Source organism: Eptesicus fuscus, chromosome 12, assembly GCF_027574615.1.
Source record: "Eptesicus fuscus isolate TK198812 chromosome 12, DD_ASM_mEF_20220401, whole genome shotgun sequence".
Classification (NCBI taxonomy): Eukaryota; Metazoa; Chordata; class Mammalia; order Chiroptera; family Vespertilionidae; genus Eptesicus; species Eptesicus fuscus.
In genome coordinates, this window is record NC_072484.1 from 86586487 (window position 1) to 86612315 (window position 25829).

General features: G+C 50.3%; 1 protein-coding gene across 5 annotated transcripts in view; it reads right to left on the minus strand.

Annotated features, from left to right (window-relative positions):
- MAPRE2 (microtubule associated protein RP/EB family member 2) overlaps nt 1-25829 on the minus strand; it is a 118342-nt gene that overhangs the window by 36223 nt on the left and 56290 nt on the right. For 4 of the 5 annotated variants that reach the window (XM_054724076.1, XM_028155701.2, XM_054724075.1 and 1 more), the window contains one exon: nt 13440-13567. The exons of the other annotated variant lie outside the window; for it this stretch is intronic. In XM_054724076.1, coding sequence (XP_054580051.1) covers nt 13440-13560 — 121 coding nt within the window. In that variant the 5' untranslated portion in view covers nt 13561-13567. The remainder of the gene's footprint in view (nt 1-13439; nt 13568-25829) is intronic. 5 annotated transcript variants of the gene reach the window in all.

Below are 25829 nucleotides of genomic sequence, written 5' to 3' on the forward strand. Positions count from 1 at the left end.
GACAGACAGGAGGCCTACGTGAGCTGGGCAGAGTGCTGAAAAGCCCCCCCCCCCCACACACACACCCCCCGAGTCCTCAAAGGCCATTCCCATCTCCCTTCTTTCCCAGAGAAAGGAATAAGCCAGCAACCACTTCTCAGGCAGACGTGCTTTTATGAGGATCCACAGCCCCAGTGAAAGGCCTGTCACCCACAGGGCTGGGTGTTCACCCGGCATGTGCCCTCGGGTTCTCACTGTTTCATGGGACATAAACCTTCTGAAGGACCTTAGGAGGCTTCTGCAAACTGCAGGTCAAGGTGCCAACATCCTGTCACAACCTGCCTTCAAGAACCAAGGCTCAGTCAGTGGAGTGCCGTCCCATGCACCAAGGGGTCACCGGTTCGAATTCCGGGCAGGCACATGCCCAGGTTGTGGGGTGCATATGGGAGGCAACCAATTGATGTTTCTCTCTCCGCCTCCCTTCCTCTCTCTCAAAAATCAATAAAAACGTTTTTTAAAAAGAAGCAAGAATACTTTTTAGAAAGTAAAGTTGTCTTTCTGATTTTTATTAAGAAGCTTGCAGCCTTAGCCTGTTTGGCTCAGTGGACAGATCGTTGGCCCATGGACTGAAGGGTCTAGGGTTTGATTCCGGTCAAGGGCATGTACCTTGGTTGCAGGCTCGAACCCTGGCCCCAGTTGGGGTGCATGCGGGAGGCAACCAATCAATGTTTCTCTCTCTCTCTCTCCCCCTCCCTTCCATTCTCTCTAGAAATCAATAGGAAAAATATCCTTGGGCGAGGGTTAACAAAAAAAAAATTAAAAATGAAAAAAAAAAAAAGCATTGCAAAACAATGTTAAAAAATGAGTTCTGCCGTAGAGAAAATTGATCAAATATTAAGATCAATGTGAATTAATTTAATCTTCATCAAAAAATCATGGAAGAATGAAGAATATTTTCCTTTACCTTTCAAAAGGAATTTTCAACAGAGTGAAGGTCTGCATACCAATAGCCCTTGATTAATATTTAGGCATCAATATTTTTATTAAAAAGTAAATTTCAGAGAAATAGCTGGACTATAACAAATAAAAAGGCACAATATTCAGAAGTGAGCTAATATATTAAGAGTGGTATTTGTGAAAATAACTTTTTGTAGAAATCCTATATAATAAAAGGCTAATATGCACATTGACTGAACATGGAATGACTGGTCGCTATGATGTGCACTGACCACCGGGGGCAGACGCTCAATGCAGGAGCTGCCCCCTGGTGGTCAGTGCACTCCCACAAGGGGAGCACCGCTCAGCCAAAAGCCTGAGCTGGGCTCATGGCTGGCGAGCGCGGTGGTGGTGGCGGGAGCCTCTCCCACCTCAGCAGCAGTGCTAAGAACGTCCGGCTGCCGTCAGTTGGATATCCCCCAAGGGCTCCTGGATTGCGAGAGGGTGCAGGCCAGGCTGAGGGACCTCCCAAGTACACGAATTTCGTGCACTGGGCCTCTAGTTAACTATAACTTTCTAGTTGAAAAACTGTAATGTAAAGAACGCCAAAGTATAAATGGACAGTTCACACTTGTTCTCTCCAATGAAATCTTCGCTACCCTGTAACTGGTCACCTTGCACTTCAATGCTTTAGGGAAAAGGTACAAAACTTCAAGTCTGCCTGTTGATACAAAAAAGGATTCAGCCAACTGGATGAAGAAAGAAATGGCAAGTGATGAACTACCTTGTTGGTCTGGGAGATTTCTTTCATCTGCTAACTGAGGGCCAGGTGCTGGGAGCGTGGTTTCAAGTCTCGCTAACACCGGTGGTGTCCTTCAGGGAAATGCATTCACCTTTTGGCCTCTACAAGGGATCGAGGATGAAGGAGGGGGGAGGACTCGGAGTGCAGGCAGGATGGAGGATGAAGGAGGGGGAGGAATGGAGTGCAGGCAGGATGGAGGATGAAGGAGGGGGAGGAATGGAGTGCAGGCAGGGTGGAGGATGAAGGAGGGGGAGGAATGGAGTACAGGCAGGATGGAGGATGGAGGAGGGGGGAGGAATGGAGTGCAGGCAGAATGGAGGATGAAGGAGGGGGAGGAATGGAGTGCAGGCAGGATGGAGGATGGAGGAGGGGGAGGAATGGAGTGCAGGCAGGATGGAGGATGAAGGAGGGGGGAGGAATGGAGTGCAGGCAGGATGGAGGATGAAGGAGGGGGGAGGAATGGAGTGCAGGCAGGGTGGAGGATGAAGGAGGGGGAGGAATGGAGTGCAGGCAGGATGGAGGATGAAGGAGGGGGAGGAATGGAGTGCAGGCAGGATGGAGGATGGAGGAGGGGGGAGGAATGGAGTGCAGGCAGGATGGAGGATGAAGGAGGGGGAGGAATGGAGTGCAGGCAGGATGGAGGATGGAGGAGGGGGAGGAATGGAGTGCAGGCAGGATGGAGGATGGAGGAGGGGGAGGAATGGAGTGCAGGCAGGATGGAGGATGAAGGAGGAGGGAGGAATGGAGTGCAGGCAGGATGGAGGATGAAGGAGGGGGGAGGAATGGAGTGCAGGCAGGGTGGAGGATGAAGGAGGGGGAGGAATGGAGTGCAGGCAGGATGGAGGATGGAGGAGGGGGAGGAATGAAGTGCAGGCAGGATGGAGGATGGAGGAGGGGGGAGCAGGCAGGAATGCCGGGCAGGACAAAATGTCACTGGCTCCCAGGAGCCTGATACCTAAACTGGCAGCGAGATGTCCCAGCGCGGAAGTCGAGAGCAGAGCTAAAGTTAGAGTCTGGCATTCTAGAGAGGGAAGGAAAGGAGGCACAAAACGCCTTCTTATTACAAATAAAGACCAAGTTAGAACGGTACATGGGAAGCCCATTCTGAAAGGGGCCGTTTTCTTAGGAGCGTCATCAAAATGGAAAGTTCTAGAAAGCTGTACAGTTCTCCGTGTGCACGCACGTATTTTCACACAGTTGTCTGTACTGCCTCCTCTGATGGGCAGAGAGTTTTTTGGAAGTGCCAAAGTTACATGACTGACTGTATAAAAGGAAGGTTTATTTCAGAAAAGCTTGCGTAGGAGGCAAAAATGAGCTTTCCTGTCGCATTTTCGGGGCTATACGTCACTGCTGAGGAAATGCCCATCTACCTGTAGGTGTTTTTGAAAGATGCCACTTTATTCATCAATGAAAAGCCAGTAAGCCAACAAAAACTTACTGAGGAATGTGATTTCGATCTTAAAGAACCCAGGAATTTAGCTTGGAGAGACAGAGAAACACACGTGGACCACCCACACAAGTACGACAACAAAGTGCTCAGCTATGGACGCAAAGACGCACCAGCACCAAAGGAGTCAAAACCCGCCCAGTGGAACCAAGAAAGGAATCAATGTCCTCACAGATCAAGTCAACTTGCAGGGTCCCCTCGGTCTTCAGGGAGCTCACCCTCCGACGCCGGGGTTACAGGTGCCCAGTGGGCGTGAGGCTGCAGGGCCCTGACCACGGAGAAGGCTGAGGGCGAGCTGGCATCTGGCTGGAGGTGATGGGGAGGAATGGGGCGGGGGGAGCCCAGAGAGGGAGAGGTGAGCTGGCATCTGGCTGGAGGTGAAGGGAGGAATGGGGGGGGGGGGGGGGGGGGCGGAGAGGGAGAGGCGAGCTGGCATCTGGCTGGAGGTGATAGGGAGGAATGGGCGGGGGCGGGGGGGGGGGGGGGGGAGGCGGCACTGCAGGTGGCCCTCAGGGGTGGGAAGACACAGTTAGAACGTGTGGTGAGAGACCGGTTTGGGAAAATGTAGGCGGGGGGGGGGGGGGGGGGGAGTAATGGAGGCAGATATTGAAAGGTGGGTTGCAGGCACGTGACTTTGAAAGCCAGGAGAAAAAGAAGTTAATTTAGGTGGGTGAGTAGCAGGGGGCCAATGCTATGTCTACAGAGAGAATGCCTAAAACCCTATTTTAAGGACATATCTCTTTTAAGGGCAAATGAGATTAAGGGTAAGAAACCCGAAGCTCACACACTTTCCCCCGTTTCTCAGGGGATTTTACTGAATTGTTACCCTTATCACCCCGTGGACAGGGCTCTCCCAGGCCCTAAGGAGACTCCAGGCATCGCAGCGGATGACGCGGCGCTCAGTCCCGCAGATGTGAGGGTATGGGCTGCCCCGCACACAGGGCCCGGGCCCCCAGGCTGCCGTGTGGCAGAGGTCACTGTCGGGGAGCCCCAGGGCTCTCCCCAGCCTAAGCCACGCCACCTGCCCCAGGCAGCAGGCCGAGGGCTCCCCCCTGACGGCCCCTCCCCAGGCCCAGGCGCCAGCTCTGGCCAACAGTCCCGTCCTCTCCCATCCAGAGACGAGCCCCCCAATCGAGGCCGGAGAGCCCGAAGGCCAGGCTGGCACCACGGGCGCCCCAGCAGTCAGCGGAGCTGCCCCTGCTGAGCACGAAGGCGGTGCGGGGTCAGAGCGACGTTCCCACAGGCATCGCTTCCGGTCCAGTTCACACGTTCCTCCAGAACACGCCGCTCCCCTCAGCACAGCTCTATGGGGAGACCCCAAACCGTGTGAGCGATGTGCAGTGTTTACCCCAGAGAGCCGATCGGGTGCCCCCAGGAGAAAGGGAAGCAGAACGGAATTTCATTTGTTAAAAGGAGAAAGAAAGTGGGCAGGAGGTTTCTCGGAACAGTGGATTTAAACACAATTACGTGTCATTTTCAAACTGACGTCCGTGTTTTCATTCCACGCCGGCTCCTCAGCGCTCTGGAGCGCCGCCAGGAGCCGCCGCAGTGCGGTCCGGTCCAGGAGGAAGGCACGTGGCCGGCGAGCCTCCCGGAGGGGAACGCGGAGCACCGGCAGGAAGCCGGGCTGGCGCGGGTCTCACCTCACATGCTTCTCACTGTCAAATAACTTGGTCATAAAAGCTTATGAGTGTTCATACTTGGGTAAGAACAAACCTTTGGAACGGAGAGAACAGGATGACGTAATGGTGACGGGTAGAAAAACCCAGCCTGGAGAGTGATGGCTAACTGGAGAGTTGCCAAGCAATTCGATTACTCTGTTTCCAGGAATGCAATTCTCACATGTCTAGCATCGGACAGGGACTTCTGACACTTAAAAAAAAAATCTTTATTGATTTCAGAGAGAAAGGGAGAAGGAGAGAGAGAGAGAAACATCAGTGATGAGAGAGAATCATTGATTGGCTGCATCCTGCACGCCCCCCACTGGGGATCGCCTTGGCTAGAATCGAACCTGGGACCTTCCAGTCCGCAGGCTGACGCTTTATCCACTGAGCCAAGCCGGCTAGGGCAGACACTTTTTTAAAAAATAGTGCCTACATGGATGATAAACTGTACAGCTAAAAACACAATTCAGAACAAAAAGGGTTACAAAAACATTTTCCTCTGAAGAACAGCAGAACGTGGAGATACTTGGCTTGGCCATCTTAGCTGGGTAGAAACCGGTAGCCTACTAATGCTTCAGATGTGCTCATGCACAGATGCCCATCAGTGCTACATGCCGTCTGATGGTGCACAGACATCAGTGTTACATGCTGTCTGATGGTGCACAGACATCAGTGCTACATGCTGTCTGATGGTGCACAGACATCAGTGTTACATGCCGTCTGATGGTGCACAGACATCAGTGTTACATGCCGTCTGATGGTGCACAGACAACATCAGTGTTACATGCCGTCTGATGGTGCACAGACATCAGTGCTACATGCTGTCTGATGGTGCACAGACATCAGTGTTACATGCTGTTTGATGGTACACAGACATCAGTGCTACATACTGTCTGATGGTGCACAGACATCAGTGTTACATGCCGTCTGATGGTGCACAGACATCAGTGTTACATGCCGTCTGATGGTGCACAGACATCAGTGTTACATGCCGTCTGATGGTGCACAGATATCAGTGTTACATGCCGTCTGATGGTGCACAGACAACATCAGTGTTACATGCCGTCTGATGGTGCACAGATAACATTAGTGTTACATGCTGTCTGATGGTGCACAGATATCAGTGTTACATGCTGTCTGATGGTGCACAGACAACATCAGTGCTACATGCTGTCTGATGGTGCACAGACATCAGTGCTACGTGCTGTCTGATGGTGCACAGACATCAGTGTTACATGCTGTCTGATAGTGCACAGACAACATTAGTGTTACATGCTGTCTGATGGTGCACAGACATCAGTGCTACATGCTGTCTGGTGGTGCACAGACAACATTAGTGTTACATGCTGTCTGATGATGAGATGTCTACTTTTATCCAATGGCCTTGTTCCACCTTCGCTTTGTACGTGGGTAAGCTGAGGAGAAACCTTGAATGCTCTGGTTACCAATGTGTCCAGAAGAACTATGGTGGTAAAGAATGGGTCCTAACTGGGTCTGACCTGTATTTTTTGTATATGGCTGCATCCCAGATCCCAGCCCACCTGACACGCTGTAGGCACTCAATAAATATATGCTGACTTCAGGAATACATAAAACAACAGGTTAGAACATGGAATCGATATCTAAATGGTGCCTTTACTCAAGGTTTCCATCTTCCTCCTCTTGGCCCAAATCCTATCTTCGTTTGAACAGCATTTCAATTAAATTCCATTTCATAAGTAGTTATTGACCATCCACTAAATGTGCATGGCTGTTTGGCCAGGGACCCAGACAAGGCAAAGACAAGCTTTTCTAGACAAAAATCATCTTCCCTTTCTTTGAGCTTCTATCCTCTTATATAAAATAGGAATAAAAAACTCCTATTCTTCTGCACAGGGTTGTTATAAGAATTGAAATGAATACTATATATAAAAGCACAATGAAAATAGTAAAGAGAAATATGTAAAAGTTGCAACATTATGACATCATTACACCCCTAAAGTATAAAACGATGTATTCTACTTTATTATGGTTAAAATAATCAGAGCTTTAAGAATGAATAGGCTGGCCCTAGCCAGTTTGGCTCAGTGGATAGAGTGTTGGACTGCGGACTGAAGGGTTCCAGTTTGATTCCGGTCAAGGGCACATGCCTGGGTTGCGGGCTCGATCCCCAGGAGGGGGCATGCAAGAGGCAGCCAATCCATGATTCTCTCTCATCATTGATGTTTTTATCTCTCTTTCCCCCTATGAAATCAATAAAAAATAAAAATGAATAGACTGGTGTGACTCAGTTGGTTGGGCGTCACCCCATGCACTAAGGGGTTGCTGGTTCGATTCCCAGTTGGGGCACATGCCTGGGTTTCGGGCTTGATTCCTGGTGGGGGTGGGGGGCGTGCAGGAGGCAGCTGATCAATTTCTCTTTCACATTGATGTTTCTCTCCCTCTCCCCTCCTCCCTCTCTAGAGAGCAATAAAAAAATCTTTAAAAAAAAAAAGAATAGGATTGAATAGGATTATTTCAGATATGAAATGTGAATTTCCAAAATGCATGTTTCAGGTTCAGAGGGCCAGGAACCAAAGAACGAAATGAGGTCCCTGGCCTCCCATAACAAAGGAAGGGCATGAGCACATTCCCACGACCCTTCAGCTTCTCTGCTGAAAAGCATTCGAGGGTTCTCCAGTCCTTAAGCCTTCCCCCAGAAAAACAGAGGAGGTGCGTAAGTAATCACAAATTCATTTATAAAAGAAAAGGACTGTTCTCCTCGCTTTTACACTCCTCCCGTTACAGTCTCTAGAGGATTAAAACTGAAAAGGAGAAAAGGGAAAGAAAAATAGCAACACAAATGCAAAATAATGTTTTAATGGGAACATATCCATCATGTAAAGTAACCGACATCTTTAGAAAAATCAAAATAACTTACAATATGTTGAAACATACATTTTTTTCTTGTTATGATACTGGTTTTTATGTATCTTGGTGAATGACTTCAAAAAATATCATTTGCTTTAAAAGTAAGCATCTTATCATAAAACAAAGACAACATCAGGAGGGAAGGGACTCTAAGGCTTCTGAAATTAGAGTTATGAATGACGAGTGAGTCTGAAACACACTGTACCCTAAGGCTCCAGCCCTGCTCCCTACACGCCTTGCAGGGATTCCTGGGGCCATGGAGTTGGGGTTCCAGGCAGTAAAGCTGAAGGAGTGGATGCTGGGCTTCAGAGCTACTCACTGTCCTAAGCCTTCCACTCTCATCAGTACCACCTCCTCACGTACCCGCCCTCTACTTGTTTTCATGACCTACCTGCCCATGGGGCAAAACAGTTCTCATCTCTAGACTCACAACCACAAACATCCATGGTTTTGGAGCAGGTAAAACTCAGCAGAGCCTTACTGGAGCCGAGTAGAAGAAAAAAACACCCACAAAACTCCGACCCCAACGAATTGAATGATAGTTTGTAAATTAGCAACGTACTTACCAAGAACCCTAAAGACTGAGAATTTTCCCAGTTAAGGGAAAATAATAAGAGATGAAAGTCTAGGATTTAACCAAGAGTAGTGCTTTGTACAAATTCCTACAATTATCAAATTTTTGTGATCTTACTGAGAATTCTCAAAGACAGTGATTAGTTTTAGGTTTCTAATAATGTGCCCTCATTTGCGGCATTCCCCCCAAAGAAACGAGAAATTATAGTTTCCTGAGAAGATCCCACACGTGTGCATAGTTGCTCCAAACAGAGTGAAAACCATGTTCACATACTCATACGATGAGGCCATCAGGAACTCCTGGAGAAGACAACACGCTTCGGGCATTTACGGGCTGTACCTAACACAGCACAGGCTATCCTGAGCACGTCACCCCACCTCCCTCAAGAGGGAGCGGTTTCTGAGGTGTTCCCCACACCGTGGCCGTTCTAAGTCCTCAGGCAGCTCCCAGCCACTCCCAGAGAATCCCAACGGAGGCCTTTTCCTTGGCTCCCTGGGTCCCCACCCCGCCCTCCTCCAGGAGCTCCAAGTTCTTGCAAAACAGCGCTTCCCTCAGGGCGGTCTGGAGTCTTTGGTCGGAAGTGCCCTGGGGCAGTGAGCTCTCAGAGGACAGGGACCAGTCTCACCCATCTGAGTCCCCAAGGCCTCGCTCAAAGAGGGCGCCGAGATATGTGTGTTAAATAAAACTTACCGATTATCACAACCGAGTACGACTGTGAGGACAATGAAGATGTGACTGCTTGCAAAGCTATGTCATCCATACGTGTGTAAAAAAACGGACAGGGGCAGTTTGACACGTGAGCTTGAATGCATATACGCTTTCCCCCAATGGTATTACAAAATGCAGTAAAAAAAAAACAACCCAATAAAAACAAAAATATCAGTTTATTTTTAGCAACAGAGAATCAAGATATATGTAAATCAGTAATTTTAGGAGGAAAAGTTGCCGTATTCTACATTCTGCTCAAAAAATAACCCTCCTTGGAACCAGCCCTCGTGGAGCCACTGCAGCAAGTGACCCTGAGGGGGACCTCTCCCTCCCCCCTGACCACTCCCTTTTGCTATCAGCCCAAAACTTAACACAAAAAGCAAAACAAAAATCTCTCTACATAATACATCACAAACAAGTGACATTGCATTACAATACAGTCACGTCTCTAACAACAGTAACACAATCCAAGGTGACTTAACTTTCTTGCAGCGAACAGTCTGTGACTTTGTAAAGCCAAGTAGGCGAGCTCCTGAGCTACAGATGCTGATGAAATAGCCTTACTTGGTTTCAGCCCGAGAGCCAAGGAGAGAAGGGCTACTAAATTTAGCCGCCGAGCTGATTTCATCGCTAACCTGCCCCCTGACAGGTCTCTGCAGACAGAAGGAAGGAGGCACAGCGGACAGCACACGGGATGGGATCAACCTACTTAACAAGCCCAGACGCCATCAAACGTGGCCACAGAGCAAGCCCTCCGGCCCAGGGCACCGGCCCTGCAGGTCCTGGGCGTGGCTGTGCAGTCCGGCCCCCCCGGGAGCCACCCGGGACCCAGAACGGTCCATGTGACCACAATGACCACAGTGTGATCAGCAGGTTCAGAAGTTTTTTTCTGGAAGAAGAAAAGACCAGAAATTGGACCCAAGACAAAGCTTGAAACAATTAGGAGAAGCACAAGTTGAAATTGAATTAAATCCTGATCTTTTTCCTTTTTATTTTTTTTAAAGATAGTAAAAAAAAAAAAACAAAAAAAAAAACCCACCTAACTTTCCATCTAAAAATGGTTTAATTCAAATGACATTTTATTAAAATACTAAAATGCTCAGGACAGTAACTGAGCTGCTAACCAGGCAGTGACAGGGAAGTCAGTTGTTTGCTGGGCCTGTGGGGGGAGGGTGGGAAGGGGGGCACAGAGGGAGGGTGGTCTGCACCCGCCTGTGGAAGTGGGGGGGTCGATGGTCAGGTGCTCGGCTGGCCAAGTGCTGGCAGTGAACCAGCCGTGGACCAAAAGCTGGTTAGGGCAGGGGTGAGGGGTGGAAGGGAACAGGAAGTTGTATGTCTCTTCTGCTCCCCTCACACGCCCCTTCCCCTTCCTTTTGGCGCTTTCTCACCGTACTGCCCCTACCTTGTCTATCATCTCCAAAAACAGTTCTCTTGCTAAAGCCGCTTTAGGCGTTTTCAGAACCGAGCTGCCCTTTCTCCCTCTTGAATACTTTACAAAATACCCAGTAAATTGGTTCGGGCTGATTCCAAAGTCAAACAGAACATCTCACCTTTCCAAAAGCCCTGTACATTTTATAAACAATTCAAGTAAAACACGAAATATTTTTATGCAGAGCCAATCTGATATTTTACGTGGCTTAGGCCCCCATTCCACCCTGGGAAACCCAAAAATATTACTACTTTTCAAAACAGATTCAGGCGAGCCGTATACCGTGTGGTATTCACTTCCCCTGATAACCTCTCTCCATTTATACAGCTTGTTTGTGTGTTTATTTTTTGCTTGAACTTGCTTTTCACAAGACATAAAGTTGAATGCAAACCAAATACATATATGATTATCTGATCCAGATTTAACGTTCAAAGAAAGTTTTCATAAGATTCTATCCTTGGGATAAAATAACAGGAGCTAAGAGTGCGTCATTGTTTTACAATTTACTGCAACGTATTTCCAAGTGTCCTACCTTCTCACACCATTTCCCCTGTAAAGAGTTTTTTAAATGCTCACATTAAAAACATATGGGATGTTATTTATTATAAAGGCAGGACGTTCTGAAGAAAATGGAATGCAAATGTGAACACGTTAGGTCAGCTTTTTATGAGCTAGAGAAGAGCTGAGTTAGTTTTAATATTAGCTGGAGGGAGATCTCTTAGCTGGAAATGAAAAACGAAATAGGAAATAATGCGAACAGAGAAAAACCACCAAGGGGGCTGCCAGAATGAGAGCGGAGTCTTCAGAAAGAGAGGAGGAAACAACCTCATGGAACAAGGAAAGAAGTCAGTCTCAATGTGTGAAGCTATTCTGTGTGCTTCCCCACAGCATCCTACTAACATACAGTCACATTTCACGGAAAGGAGTTAAAATGGAACAAACCTGTCGAATCTCAGACGGAAGGTGGTGGTGGGTGGGAAGAGAGCAACCAAAGAGCTTGTATGCATATGTGCATAACCCATGGGCACAGACAGTGGGGTGGTGAGGGCCTGGGGCGGAGGGTGGGGCAGGCTAGAAGGGTCAGGGGGGGGGGGCGGGAAGGGGGACATACGTAATGCTTTCAACAATAAAGATTAAAAAAAAATAGAGGAATGAAAATAAAGGTTGAGGGAAATATATTACCCCAGAAATGTGACTATTCGGAAGTATACCGAGGGTAAATCACTTAGGTCGACAGAATTTGGTTTTGTTTTCATCCTAACAGCACTGTCCTGGCTGCCTTAAATGTCTTCCAGAACAAGGAGAGCCATAAATAAATAAACTCATAAATAAGTAAATAGAGAGATAGCACTCTCCCGCTGAACGCCACCGCTGACGACAAGAGGAAAGTCACAGACTGAATTATGAACGAGGACACTGGCCAGGTCGGGCTCCGGATAACTTAACTACAGTCTCAGCGGTTTGGGTTTTCTCAGAAATGCACTCGGAGCTCCTGGCACCAGCACACAGCACGGGAGTGGGGGTGAGGTCGGGGTGGGAGGCTTGTTCTGATGCAGATTGTGGGCTTCACACCCGGAGATACCGAGGTGGAAGGTCAAGGAGCTTAAGAATCTGCATTTTCAGGCAGCTCCCAGGAGGGCCTACATGCATAATTTTTACACTTTGAAGGTTAGACTTTAAAGAAACTTTTGCCTAAAACAACTTTTTTTTTCCCCAGCAAAAACTCGTTTCAGAGCAGAAAGGTATCTCTCAATCTAAACTCTATTCTCGGAACCATCTACCTTGTAACCTGCTAGCCAGTGCGCCATCCCAACGGAAACTACCCGCTTAGCGGCGATCAAAGACGGCCGCGTGGCTGGGAGCGGCTGCAGAAGGCAGATCCTGCCTCAGAGCCCTTCACAGATGCCGCTTACAATGTTGGTGAATCTGGCTTGAGAAACTGGAAAGATCTGCAGAGAAATTATGTATATTACTCATAAAATTTTATTTATCTAAAAAATACACGCCTCTGATTTGCGCTCATTCGCTAGCCAAACCTCCCCACTGATGGGCACAGGAAGCTCCTCGCGGGTTCTTTTAACTTAAGAACCGTGACTGGGGATTTTCCCTCTGACTCTTTTCCTCACCCTCTTCTGTCCGGCGCCTCTTTTCTGATAGCCAGCCCCATCCCCCTCATCCACATGGACGTACCCCCGGCTCTGTGGGCAAGATACGCATTCATTGCAGTACAAAGCGGTATGTGCGATCAGCAAAGGGGCTCTCAAAACAGAGGAACCTGCTTTAGGCGTGTGGGTTTTGAGGAGCAAATTAAAAATAAAATGTGCGAGAGCCCCAGAATGCACAGCAAGAGCAGCACAACGAAGACCTGACCGAGGGGCGATCTGAAGTTCAGAGAGATGCCACGGGGCATTTTACTCTGCAAGGGCAGGCGCCGTGTCTCAGGGACCCTCCACAGGCTTTTAAATGCGAGGGTCAGGAAGAGGAAAGGCCTCGCAAAGGGCGCGTGGAAGGGCTCCGGGATGCAGAAGGGAGAGTCTTGGGGAACAGTGTGGGGCGGGCTGGGGCACAGGGGAGAGATGTGCAGCGAAACCAGCAGATGGGCTGCAGCCAGAACAGGAAGGACCGACCTGCTCAGCCGCGGGGAGAGGTTGACTCTTACCCCGTGGGGAGGACCACGCGGAGCCCTGAGGTTTTTAGGGACAAGAGAGCTGCAAGACCCAATCTGTACTTTGGGACGAGAAGCGTGGTGGGACAGGGGAGGGCAGGGGAGGCCGGAGGACCAGGCAGAGGCCGCACAGAGCCGGCGAGCCCAGCCAGTGCTGCATGGGACGGCTTGTGCTCCCCGATGCTTGAGGGCCGGCCCTCCATACACCCCTCAGGCAGACCCGAGTCCTCCCCTTAGTTACAGGTCCACGCTGACATGCTTCTCCTGCCCGAAGATGTCAGCGGTGGTTCATGAAATCACACCCGCACGACAGTGAAGTGAGGTGAACACGGAGAGGAGGTCTTACCTGAGCAGAGCTGTTCCACCTTTGTGTAGTTTAAAGACACTATGTCGTTGACCCAGGCGATGATGTCATGTCTGCTCATAGTCTCCTGGGTTATCGAGGTAGAATACACATTGACCGCCATTCCCCAACTAGAAAACAAACAAACAAACAAACACGTTTATTGGCCTGCGAGGAAAAGAATAACTCAAAAGCAAGACATCCAGCCGGTCAAGGTGGGCGCCCCAGGCAGAACTCTAAGGCAGTGGTCGGCAAACTCCTTAGTCAACAGAGCCAAATATCAACAGTACAACGAGTGAAATTTCTTTTGAGAGCCACATTTTTTAAACTTAAACTTCTTCTAACGCCACTTCTTCGAAATAGACTCGCCCAGGCCGTGGTATTTTGTGGAAGAGCCACACTCAAGGGGTCAAAGAGCCGCATGTGGCTCGCGAGCCACGGTTTGCCGACCACGGCTCTAAGGGATGTAACAGCCCTAATCTGGCTAAGCCCTTTCTTTTCTCTTTCTAGTCTATGCATTTGCCACTTTAGGTTCCCATTATTTATAGGTTTCGTCTCCATTTCTAATATTTCCCTTGCTATGTTTTTATTGTTGAAGGAACTGGGCTGGTTGTCTCATGGAGTTTCCATAATCTGGATTTTGCTCACTGCATCCCATTGGTCTGATTTAACACATTCCTCTGTCCCCTGTATTTTTTTTAATTCTTAAAAAATTTTAAGTAGAGTTGGTGTACAATATTATATTAGTTTCAGGTGTACAATATAGTTGCTCCACATTTTTATACCTTACAATGCGATCGTGACCCTTGTGTTCTATCCACAGGCGCTTGATCTCAAGGTTGATCTGACTCAAGCTCTAACTGAGGGGTTGGGGGGCAAGATCACGCCGTGTCTGAGCCTCCAGCAGGAGGCACAGTATGTCTGGCTGGCTCCTGTGATTCGTTAGCCATTGGTGGCACCTAACAATTCTTCAGAGACTGCAAAGTGATAGTCGACTATTTATTCTTGACCTCCTAGCTGGAATAATCTATAAAGAGACAGTTCCCCCTGAGGTACCAATCGGATAAGAAAGGCAGAAGAGATGCCTGGTACTATCCCCTAATTTACCAAGTTTCAACATAAAGAGGCAGTTCCCTACTATTTTCCGAAGATAGCAAATGGGGTTTTATCATTGGAGTAATAATGAACTCGTGGACCTAAACGTATTCGATGTGCTTCAGTCCACGGCAGTCTCTCTCTCTACTGACACAGCTCGTGGAGGGGTGCTGGGCTGGCTCCGAGTTGTTCTGGCAAGGCCCTGGAAGTCCTTGGTAATGCCCTGGCTCTCCGGTACCACACCGTGTTCCAGACTCTCACTACATTTCCTGCCTGGGACCCCAAGGCAGTCATCTCCCTAAAGGCTCCTTATCCCTTTTACGGTACATGGAAGTCAGAGATAAGTAATATTTTTAAGCATGACTATATATGACAGAGAAAAAACTATAGTTTTATAGGTTTTTACATGAAAATCTACAGATTTATGAAACTGTGTTCGGCATTCTTATTAACGCTAAAAAAGCAATAAAAATCTGTTTTTTACTAAAAATAAATGAATATCCATCCACCCATCCTTAAAAGCACCCTCCTCTCGAAATTCTCTTCCCCTGAAGACGCTCACGCCGCTGGCACTCGGATAACGGGACCGAATCCTGCTTTTCCACCACAGTATCGAAGGCTGTTTACCTGTTGGTTAATAACGTCCACTGTTTTCTTTAGCCTATCACCTATTAAACAAAACCACTGCCTGTAACATCCCTCTAAATTTTAATCCACTGTGTCAATTACATAAACCCTTAAAAGACAACTAATTCTAAATTTAAAGTATTTGGGATGTTTGCTGTGATTTCCGCATCCTGGCATCCTTCCGGCCCTGGTATGCTTCCTGAGGGCTTCTCAGGCTGAGCTGAGAGCTCCCGCGCTGCATTCCCAGGCTACGCATCCACGGCCCGTATCCACGACGGAGGAGGAGGCTCCAGGGCCCAGACTGTGCTGGATGGCAACAGGCCAAACTGGGGTGAAACTTTACTCTAGATCAGTGGTCGGCAAACTCGTTAGTCAACAGAGCCAAGTATCAACAGGACAACGATTGAAATTTCTTTGGAGAGCCAAATTTTTTAAACTTAAACTTCTTCTAACGCCACTTCTTCAAAATAGACTCGCCCAGGCCGTGGTATTTTGTGGAAGAGCCACACTCAAGGGGCCAAAGAGCCGCCTGTGGCTTGCGAGCCGCGGTTTGCCGACCACGGCTCTAGATGACGTAGAAATGAAACCGAACACAATGCAGGAGAGAGACGCTGATCTCCGTTTCAGACAGTTAAAGCCATCTACCAGTGAGTGCAGAAGCTGTGTGGGTCCCTAAGAGAAGGAGTGCACGAAGGGCAGGGGGGGAGTCACGCTGGCTTTTCGACAATCCCGGAGAGCGAGGCAGCAGGCCCCGTGCTGCAGGCGCTGTCCATGAGCCACCCTCTCCTCCGGCCCTTCCTGATGACGTCCGCTACTCCCCGGGACCGGTCCTTCTGCGGCCGAACAGACGCCCAGCCCGGCCCGGTGCCCTCAGGCCTCAGGCAGAGGAGTGTGGACACCGCACAGCATCTGCTTTTGCTTGAGAAAAACTCGGAGCCCTTTTCACTGGATGGCAGTGCTAGGCTCAGCATTCACCTCCACCAAGTCCTCCCCACCCCCGACCGCCTGCCGGCGCAGCCTCGGCCCAGAAACCCCGCAGGGAAAACAACCGTGTGCCGATGGACCAGCAGGAAGGCCAGGGTGGAGAACGGCCACGAGGAAGGGCCAAGAGGAGAATTTTCTAAAACAGACGGCACATTAAACAGATGCCCGCACCTCTTTCCAATGACCAGCAGTGGAATCGATATGCTTAACGTCTCACCACATCCATGCTGATTAAAACAGCCTTAGGATCTTTCTCCTCTAAATGTCGCCCAAATACTCCCAAATCCCCCTCCCTTTGTGGCTGCCTCTCACACCCTTTGTGAGCTGAGCGCCCCACCCCCCGGGCAGCGCCTTGGGATGTGGGTGAGAGCCCTGGTTCCTCCCTCTCCGCAGACGGCCCCCCCCCCCCCACCTTTCCTCAGTTCCTTCAGCTCCCACCTTCTCTGCGGGAGCGACTCCCACACAGTCAGACCTCAGCCCTCCAGGTGGCCAGACAGCTCACAGAAGGACAGTCACACGTGTCCCAATACGACACCAGGGCCGGCGAGAGCGCACCTCCCAGTCTCCGCTCTTCCGTGGACGCCCCCCACCACCCCACGGTCTTATGACCCTTTCCTGGTGCCAGCCTATCTGACCGGGTGCAGGCGAGAGTACCTGCCCTGCTGATTCTTCAGGCCTGTGTGTGGATGACAAGGCGTTTCTCTGTCATTTTTGAGTTGAAGGGAGTCCATGCTCCCATTTTGATCCTCGAAAAAATTCTGTGAAGGGAAGCAGGGCAGGAACCGTATGATTTCCTGACAAACGAGATGCCCAGTGCTACCGAAGGTAAGCGTTACCGTGATTCAGCGTGTTACACTTCTTGACCTTGAGCAATTTCCAACAGTTCGGCCAAGAGAGGGAAATGGTTAAGAAGGTGGAGTGATGTCACACGTCGAGGACGAAGGGCCCAGGCACCAGGCAGGTCTGTCCTCCGTTGGGGTCCTCGGCCGCCTTTTACCCGGAACAGGTTTATTCTTAGACGCACCTCCATCTGGCCCCCGGGACCTAACCATTTCTCTCGGTGCCGGCCCTGCGGAAAAGGAAGTCGAAGCCCTGGCCTACACTCCGCCGCTCCGGCAGACTCCTAACCAGGTCACACGCGTTTAGAGCTGGTCAGGACGGTGGCAGTGGCAGTGGCAACGGGACTGCTTCCTGGCATCACAGCCCGGGGCCGCTGTATTTTAACACGGCACTGACATGTCACTTCACAGTGAATCTTAATGCATTGCTCCGAAAACTGGCACTATATGTATATTTATTTTATTTTATTTTTGGAAACAGGAGGGAGAAAACACACACAGGAAAACAAAAACCCCTCCACACCCCCGCAGACGCAGGCACTGCTGGGCCTGTCTGTGGCCAGGGACCCACTGGCTGAGAGAGAGCGGCCTGGGCCTGAGGCCCTGCCAGCGCCGGTGTCAGCCCTCGGCGGGCCCGGGGCAGGGCCGTCCAGGCTGTGCAGCAGCCACCGCCGCTGATGAGACGCCGCATGTGGCCCAGGAGCAGGGGTGCTGGGCGACAGGCCTGAGCGCACCTGCTGAGCAAAGCCCGGACGAAGGCTGGGCAAGCCCTGGACTGTGGAAGCCGAGAGATGAGTGCCACGCTCACCAGCCCTGGCCCCCGAACAAAACACACGACCATGCTGGCTGAGAACAGATTTGCCAACGCTTACGAATTATTCCGGAAGGGCGTCTCCTCAGGATTTGACAAACACGTAAAATGTCACAGCTAGCATTGTATGCGGCATTGCATGAAAGTATTTCTTTTGTAATTCATGTTGTCTCTCGGCCTCACCCCAGCCTTACTAAGAGATCCCAGCCGCGTGTGCGTGCAGTGTGTGTGGTGTGTGTCTATGTGTAGTATGTGTGTATGTCTCTACGTGTGTAGTGTGTATGCCTCTCTGTGTAGTGTGTTGTCTGTGTATATATGTGTAGTGCGTGTGGCATATGTCTATGTGTGTACGCATGTGTGTGTACAAGTATAAGTACTTTGTGTGTATGTATATATCTGTGCGTGTATTGTGTTGGGTATGTGGTGTGTGTACATGTGTAGCCTGTGTGTGTGTGTTATATTTGTGTGTGGTGTGTTGGGTGTGTGTGTGGTATATGTATATATCTGTGTGTGTGCATGTGTTGTGTGTGTATGTAGTGTGTGTGTGTATGTCTGTGTGTGTGTGTTGGGTGTTATATTGGGTGTGTGTGCATGTGTGTGTGTGGTGTGTTGGGGGTGTGTGTGGGGTATGTGTATATCTCTGTGTATGTGTTGTGTGTTGTGTGTGTGTGTGTGGTGGGGAGGAGGCCATGTTACCTCATTTCCTCCCTTCACACTCTGCTCATTCCTTTTGGAGGAAAACGGATTTTTCGGGAAGGTCTCAGCAGGCCAGGGGGCCCGGGCCGGCGGCTCTGGCCTTGTTTTGGGGTGTGAGCGGAAGGAGAGGGGCTCGAGAAACAATTCTGGGAATGAGGCCTGTGGAGCTTATTCTGATTTTGATTTTTTTTCACAACTAACATGTGAGTCTGCCAGGCTTCCCAAGTTTGACATGACCATCTGCAGAAGAACAGCCCCCGCGAGGTGGCCTCCTGTCTGCAGGAGCTCCGTTTGGGTTAATTTACCCCGCACCCGGGTGAAGCTGAGCCTGCAGAAGGCCTCCTGCCTGGAGTAGCCTTTCTTATGCCCCTCCCTAGCGGAACCATATGCCATCGACATCTCACCTTCCATATGAAACACTGAAAACCCCACCTTCTCCACGCGGACGTGCTCGCTCATACATCCCACACTGACACTACGCCCATACGGGTGACGTCTTCTCTCCTGTAACAACCCTGTTTTCAGCGTGTCCCCCAGCACTGCGGGGAGCAAGCCACCTTTCACGAAAACAACGACAGCCTGGGAAAGCGGCACCAAGAGGAACGGCATTCCTCTCACCTGGAGGCTTCCTTTCCGGAGCTCGGCACACAAACTCCGAAACCCTCACGGTAATCTAGCACCCAAACTGTTTCTCGGCCAGGTTCAAAGGTCCCCGCGCTGCCCAGGAGGCCTGTCCTGCCGGCAGGCGTCAGAGGCCCCTGTGAGGAGCCTCCGAGGCCACTTCCTTACCGACCGCTGAATTCACACCTGGTTCCGGTAGGACCTCACCTGGAAGGCCCATCTCCCAGGGTGACTCTGACTAAAGGCTTCAGGACACTCAAGGCTGGCCTGCTGCTCTGTGCCAGGCAAGGGGACATGCATGATTCGAACACACTCGTAAACACAGCTCTTTGCTCAGAATTTTGTCATTCTAACAGACAGAGCCCTTTTGCAAACACTTCTAAGTATTCACAGATATTACGAGGAAGAGTTTAAAAAGAGATTTAGCTAATCATTGATATAAGATTTCCTTCTCTTACAAGTGACGTGTTTCTAAAACAACCGGTTTTATTTTATTCTGAAGAAATCAATTTACATTTAAGACCATAGATCACACTGAGCCGAAGGCTGGAACCCCAAAGTTGTTTTCAAAGGCCACTCTGCACTGGATGTGTGTCTTCCGTCTGAGGGGAGGGGGGGTGAAGAGATTCAGACGACAGCGGTCACGTGAATGTGCGAGTTTCCCTCCGAGGGCCTTGTAGCAGCACAACCAGATCCCGCCTGAGTGCCCCCCGGACTCCGACCTAACGAAAGGCTGATGTGACCCCCAGTGGCTGTGCTCGTCATGAACTGGCATCCCTGGGGAGTGGCCTGCCAACGTGTCCCCTGAACAGAAGCGTCCCCGCTCTCGGCCGCGTGTACTTCCTTCTCTAGATTCAGTCCCGTGAGGGTGGGGTTTAAACGAGCCACCAGGACAGGCATCTGCGGTAATCCTCGCCTCAGCACTTCCTCTTCAGGGGTGACCTGGAGCGTGGGGGCAAGGAGACTGTGAGGAGGGAGATCAGGATGGAGAGAAGCGAAGAGGGCATCCTGGAAAGACAAACCTTGGCAGAGGAAATCGCCCTGGAGACCTTACAGAAACTGACCTGAGTTCCATCTAAACGTGGGGATAAGGCTTCCGCTGAACTTGGGGGCTACTGACGCACGCATGGGCTCTATGGCTGGGACGGGGAGTGAAGAGGTCATGTGCTGACTCGGGCCACCGGGCCAGAGGTGCGTCTGTTCTGTTTGCACAGGCCCTGTGACTGCGTTAGGGGATTAGACAGACAATGCACGACCACTCCTCCAGGCTGCCCTCCAGGGAGAGCAGCCCAGGGAGGAGAGCCTCTGGGGCAGAGGTCTGAGTGCAGAACTGACCTCAGACAGGGCGGCCAACATCAGACATGCCGGTGGTTATGAAACACGTGCATTTTATTAAAACACAGATATGGAACTAATACTACTTTTTGCTCAAAATCAGGCTCTTCCCAATTTAGATCTAGTGCAGAATACCAACGCAATGAACTTTAACACTAAGGGGCTTTGAGAAACACCGGATGAAACGTGAGTTACCAGCGCTGCCTGCTCTGTCCCCGGCTCTTCGAGGCGGCCTTCCCTCCCAGTTATTGGTCTGCTCCCCGTTATCGCTCCTGCTTACGGATGGCGCCTGAACAGGCCCAGGCCTCCACTCCCGCCTGACACCCAGGAACCCTGCCTCCAGCACACACCTGCCCCTCCCGGGAGAATGAGCAGAGAGTCCGTCTTTTCCAGGGCGCCCAGCCTTTGGAAGCTCCTCCTTGCACAGCATCGATATTCCCAGTCCTGTATTTCTAAAGAACGAGTGTGATGGGAGCAGACTTCTCCCACGGCCTGAAAGAGACCCCTTCCATAACTGGCCTGAGAACCTCGCTCCACGCCAACAGCTTGGCCTGCTCGGTGCCGACCCCGGAGACTCCTCAGTCAGGGGCTCCTCACCGTCACCACCTGCCCTCGGTAAGCAAACGCACCCCAAAGGCGACTTCCAGAACAGCACCTGTAGGTTTTGGGTTTTAAACTCAGAACCAGCAAACCAACAGCTCTGGCCCCGGATGAACGCGGCTGTTCTCGAAGGAATGAAGACATGGTGGAATTCTGAAGAAGTTCTCTGTGGCATCCACAACGCTCGTGGATCTGAATGACACTCGCTTCCTGTGACAAGGGTCCGGGGCTCCGGCCGCCAACAGGCAGACACGCAGAGGGGGCCTGCGCTCCTTCCCGTGTCAGCAATGCAGCAGGTCAGACCGAGCGTCTGCCCGAGGGGCCATCTGCTCCAAGCAGCGGGGGCCGGTGTCCACGCTCCGAAAATAATTCCAACGACCCGAGCGCGTTCCCATGCCACAGGCTTGGCCGGTCTCCTCGGGCACCAACCCTGCGTGGTTCCACCCCCCAAACCCCCCTCTCCCCCCCGCCGCCCCGGCTCCCAGGACATCTCCTCCTTCCTGACCATATGCCGCTGTTTACTTCCCCAGCCTCCTGGCCCTGGTCCCTCTCACCGACCTTAGCTCTCTCCCATGACCCCGAGTCACTTCCAGGCAGGCCATGCCCCCCCACTCCCCCCGATCCGGGGTCAGCCTCTCCGGGGACCAGTGCCCACACTCGGCTGTGGGGTCAGCAGCGCAGACCTGGGCGCAGCACACAGAGCGGAGTGTGGCCGCCGAGTGACCATGCCACCGAGGCCACGCCGCGTGGGGGCGATGCGCTGAGGGCGCCCACCTCCTGGTTCTGGGCGGTTCTGGGCCCTGGGCGGCGCTGGTTCCGCCTCGGGTACCTGGCATCTCCTGTTGTCCACCTTTTCTAAACCTCCTCGTTATAAAAAAGCAAATGAAGGGGTGAGGGCCTTGAGGTTCATCCCGAGGGATAATGGGCTCCGGGCCTGGGGCAGAGGAGGGTCCTTCCCAGCGCTGGGCACCCCGGGCTGCGCCTCGGCCCCAGGCTGGGCTCACAGGCCAACTCCTCCGCCAGCGCGCCCTGCCCCCGCGGAGGTGCCTCCCCCCACACCCCCTGGTGATACCGACACGTCTGTGGTCCCCTGGCTGGTGTGTGGCCTGTCTGCTACCTCCCGCCCTCGCCTAGCCGTGAAGGCAGAGCACGCCTCGCTTCCCGCTGCACCTCCTGTCTCCGGGCAGGGCCTGGCCCGCACGGCCGTGGCTCAATGACAAGCGCCGAATGAGCGCACGCGTGGAAGCGTTTCGTGGGGAGGGGAAGTACACAGGGTTCCTGAAGTCACGCCATGTATGTAATTGCCAAGATACTGGTATGTCTCTGGTGCTATGGGAGAGGGTTCGGAGGAGGATACATGGAGGGTGAGTGGATTAGAAGACTTTGCCTCCATGCCCCCCTCCCCCCCCAAAAGAAAGGTGGAGGAATGTGCCCCTCTTCACGTCTCCCACACTGACACACAGACTCACCGGCTGCCTCTCAGCGTCCTGAGAGCACTGAGCTGGGAGTCGGGGGCATCGGCCGCTCGTTCCGGAGCCCCCCGCAGCCGGCTGGTAACCTGGGCATCTCCTCTCCTTCAGGCCTTGTCTCACTTAGTCTTCACGACCACGCGATGTGACCCGACAGCCGTTATGTCGTGATGCAGGAGCAGACACAGGGACACATGTCCAGTCACGGTTATGAAGTGACGAGCTGGCCTGTGGGCCTAGGGCTGATTCCAGGGTTCGTGCTCGGCACCAAGGCCCCGTCTGCCCTCGGTCTGTGCCACATCAGGAAAGTGTGTGTGTGTGTGTGTGTGTGTGTGGGTGTGGTGGGCGGGGGGAGAACTCCAAATGAGCACACAACCGTGGTCTTCATACAAGCGTTTCCCCTTTCATTCCTACCACGGGCTATTTTATATTCTCACTTCAAAACACAAGTTCCCCCGAACACCCTGGATGTGGAGACGTGGGGGACTACTTACTCCGTTTATTGCTGGGAATAATTTTTGGCTCAAAAACCTGTAACACAGCTGTAACACAGACGCCATGCTAATATTTGAGGAATCGCCCATTTCCCATTTCCAGGCGGTGCATACTTTGGACTTAAGTCTCTCAATTTGCTTATTGAGGTACTTTAGTCAAAATGGACAGGGATCATGTTCATTACGGCTTATAAGCTTTTCTCACGACCAATGAAAGACTTCAGGTTGGTGTCTTGACTGTGTGTTTAGAAAAATCTCTTTCTTTAAAAAAACACCCCTGGACTCTCCCTCTGAGACCGGGGCCTGCCCAAAGGTCTGCCCGTGCGTTACGGTAAAATCCACTTTTAAACCCGGAGAGCGTTCTGAATGGACATGGAAAGTACCAATAAAACTAAGCCCAAAAGGACAAGGAAAGCACAGGCCAGTGTTAGCATTTACTCCAGAGAATTCGACCCCAAAGTGGGTAACGTACACCCATACGCCCAGCCCTGCTGGTGCCATCCACTCTTAATTCTTCCCACAGCCGGCTGACACAAAACCAAAACGGCCAGTGTCAAACAGCAACAGTTAACACCCAGCTTCTTAGATATGAGCTTTAGACCTCTTAGTTGACAAGGTACCAATCAGCTTCTCCCTCAAAGGACACCCCAACCCCAGAGAGCAGCCCGCAAATTGCACACAGGACGGCTGCACACGAGAGCAGGAAATGGAAACCTGGGGTGTAGCTCTGGCTGAGATTAGTCACGCTCAGCCAGATCAGTGTGGCAGTGAGGACTGCTCTCCAAACCAGGAGACTGTTCCATCACCAGTTCCCCAGGCCACCGTCCCCAGAACTTCCTTCCCAGCTGCGATGATTCGTGTCAGCCAGAGAGGGGACCCCGCCTCCCTGCTTTCCTCACTGCACCCCACAGCGCAGTCCATCCTTCCTCCCCGCTCCTCTTGTTTGGGAGACACCAGTCCCGTCTTCCTTACATTTCCTTCTTCATCTCGTGAAACGCATAAACTAATTACTACAATTCTGCAGCACGCCAAAAAAAATACTTATTTTGCTGATCTGACAAAAAAAAAAAGTATAACTTTGATTCATTCACACGGACGGCTGTTGTTGTTTTTTATTGGGCAGTCTAAGGGAAAAGAGGTCAGTGCCCCTGGCTAGATAGTCAGGTATTGCATGTTTGAAAATTCTTGCGGCACACCAGTTGTAAATTGGCGGATTAGAACAAGAGGGTTTTTGTTTTTTTCTTAAATTAATAGGCTCATCTACCATTTATTTACTGGAACATAAAGAAGGGACTGATAGACTTTTGCATCAGAAGTACTCAACAGCCCCTGACAAAAATCACTCACACACACACACATAGACACACATACACACACACACACACGGAAACACACACACACAACACACACACACGGAGACACACACACACACACACACACACACACACACACACACACACACCCCTGCAGGACCTCTCTGTTATCTGATCTACTTGCCTTGAAATAGGTCAAAAGTTAAAACATTTCTAGCATCAGTGTAATAACACTGTGATTCTCAAAGGGAAGTGCAAAAACTGAGCATTTGAGTAAAAAGTAGGCAAGAGTTGAGCCATGTGCAAACGGAATCAGGTGCACAAATAACAGAGGGGCAGGCACATGGGAAGAACCCTTGGGTTTGGGAAAGAGTGGAAGCCTAGAAATTTCTTAAGGGAAACCTCCTTGGATTCTGCAGTTCTATAGAATGAGGACTGCCAGGAGCAAAGGACGATGTAGTAGATACACTCCTGTAGTTGAACAGCTGTGGGGGACTGTGGTCTCTACTGAATTTAAAATGTTTTGTTAAACTTGAGATACTTACAGACAGAAAAAGAACCGCTGGCTAGTGAGCATTCACGGACAAGGGAAAGGAAATTACTTTTGAGAAGACCTTATAAACTACTTGACTAAATAACTAGAGATGTTACTATAGACAAAGTCTTCAGAAGGGTGAGTGGATGAAGCTGGCTCTAGAGTAGACATTTGTGTTAAAAAAATCACTAAGCATTTGAGCCAATTTGATAAAATTTGGTGAAGTGCCTCAGCATCCTATCCCAGTACCTTGTATCTAGGTTCCTAGAATTAATCTGACTTAGAGACTTTAAAACTTTTAAAAACTGGATTTTAATTTCGCAGTTGAGTATTAACTGTAACTTTTCTTTGGCTCCCAAACTTAAACCAAAGACTTGGCATTATACTGGTTGACCTGATGTCTCAAGACCTATTTTACTTTATTTCAAATTTAGCTATTGTTGGAATTAATATATTAAGAATAATAGAAGATACTGTAAAAAGTGACTCATTATATATAGTTTTATGTGTATATATCTATGCTACTAAGGATTCTTTTTTAAATTAAGGACAGAATATCTCAGAATAGTCTGACGAGGCAAAGAAAGTAAGCTCAAGGTAGGATGCTAGTAAAAAACTGCTGTGTGGGGTTTTTTAAGGAATATGTAAAAATGCTCCTTATTTTTCAAAAAGTTTTTATATAAAAAACAGTACATTTCCACTATAGAAAAAGGAGAAAATAAACATAAAATTAAAGACCTTTTTTATGTGTGTATTGGGTATTGGTGTATGAACTTTATGCACACATACTTATATACAATAACGGGTTTACACCCACACAGTGTTCAACAGTGTGCCCCCAGATTTCATGTCTACCTGAAACCTCAGAATGTGCTTTTCTTAGGAACTGGGGTCTTTGGAGATGCAATTAGTTAAAATTAGGCCATACTGTCCTGTGTCCTTAAACTTGGAAAGCCCCCCCCCCCACAAAAAAA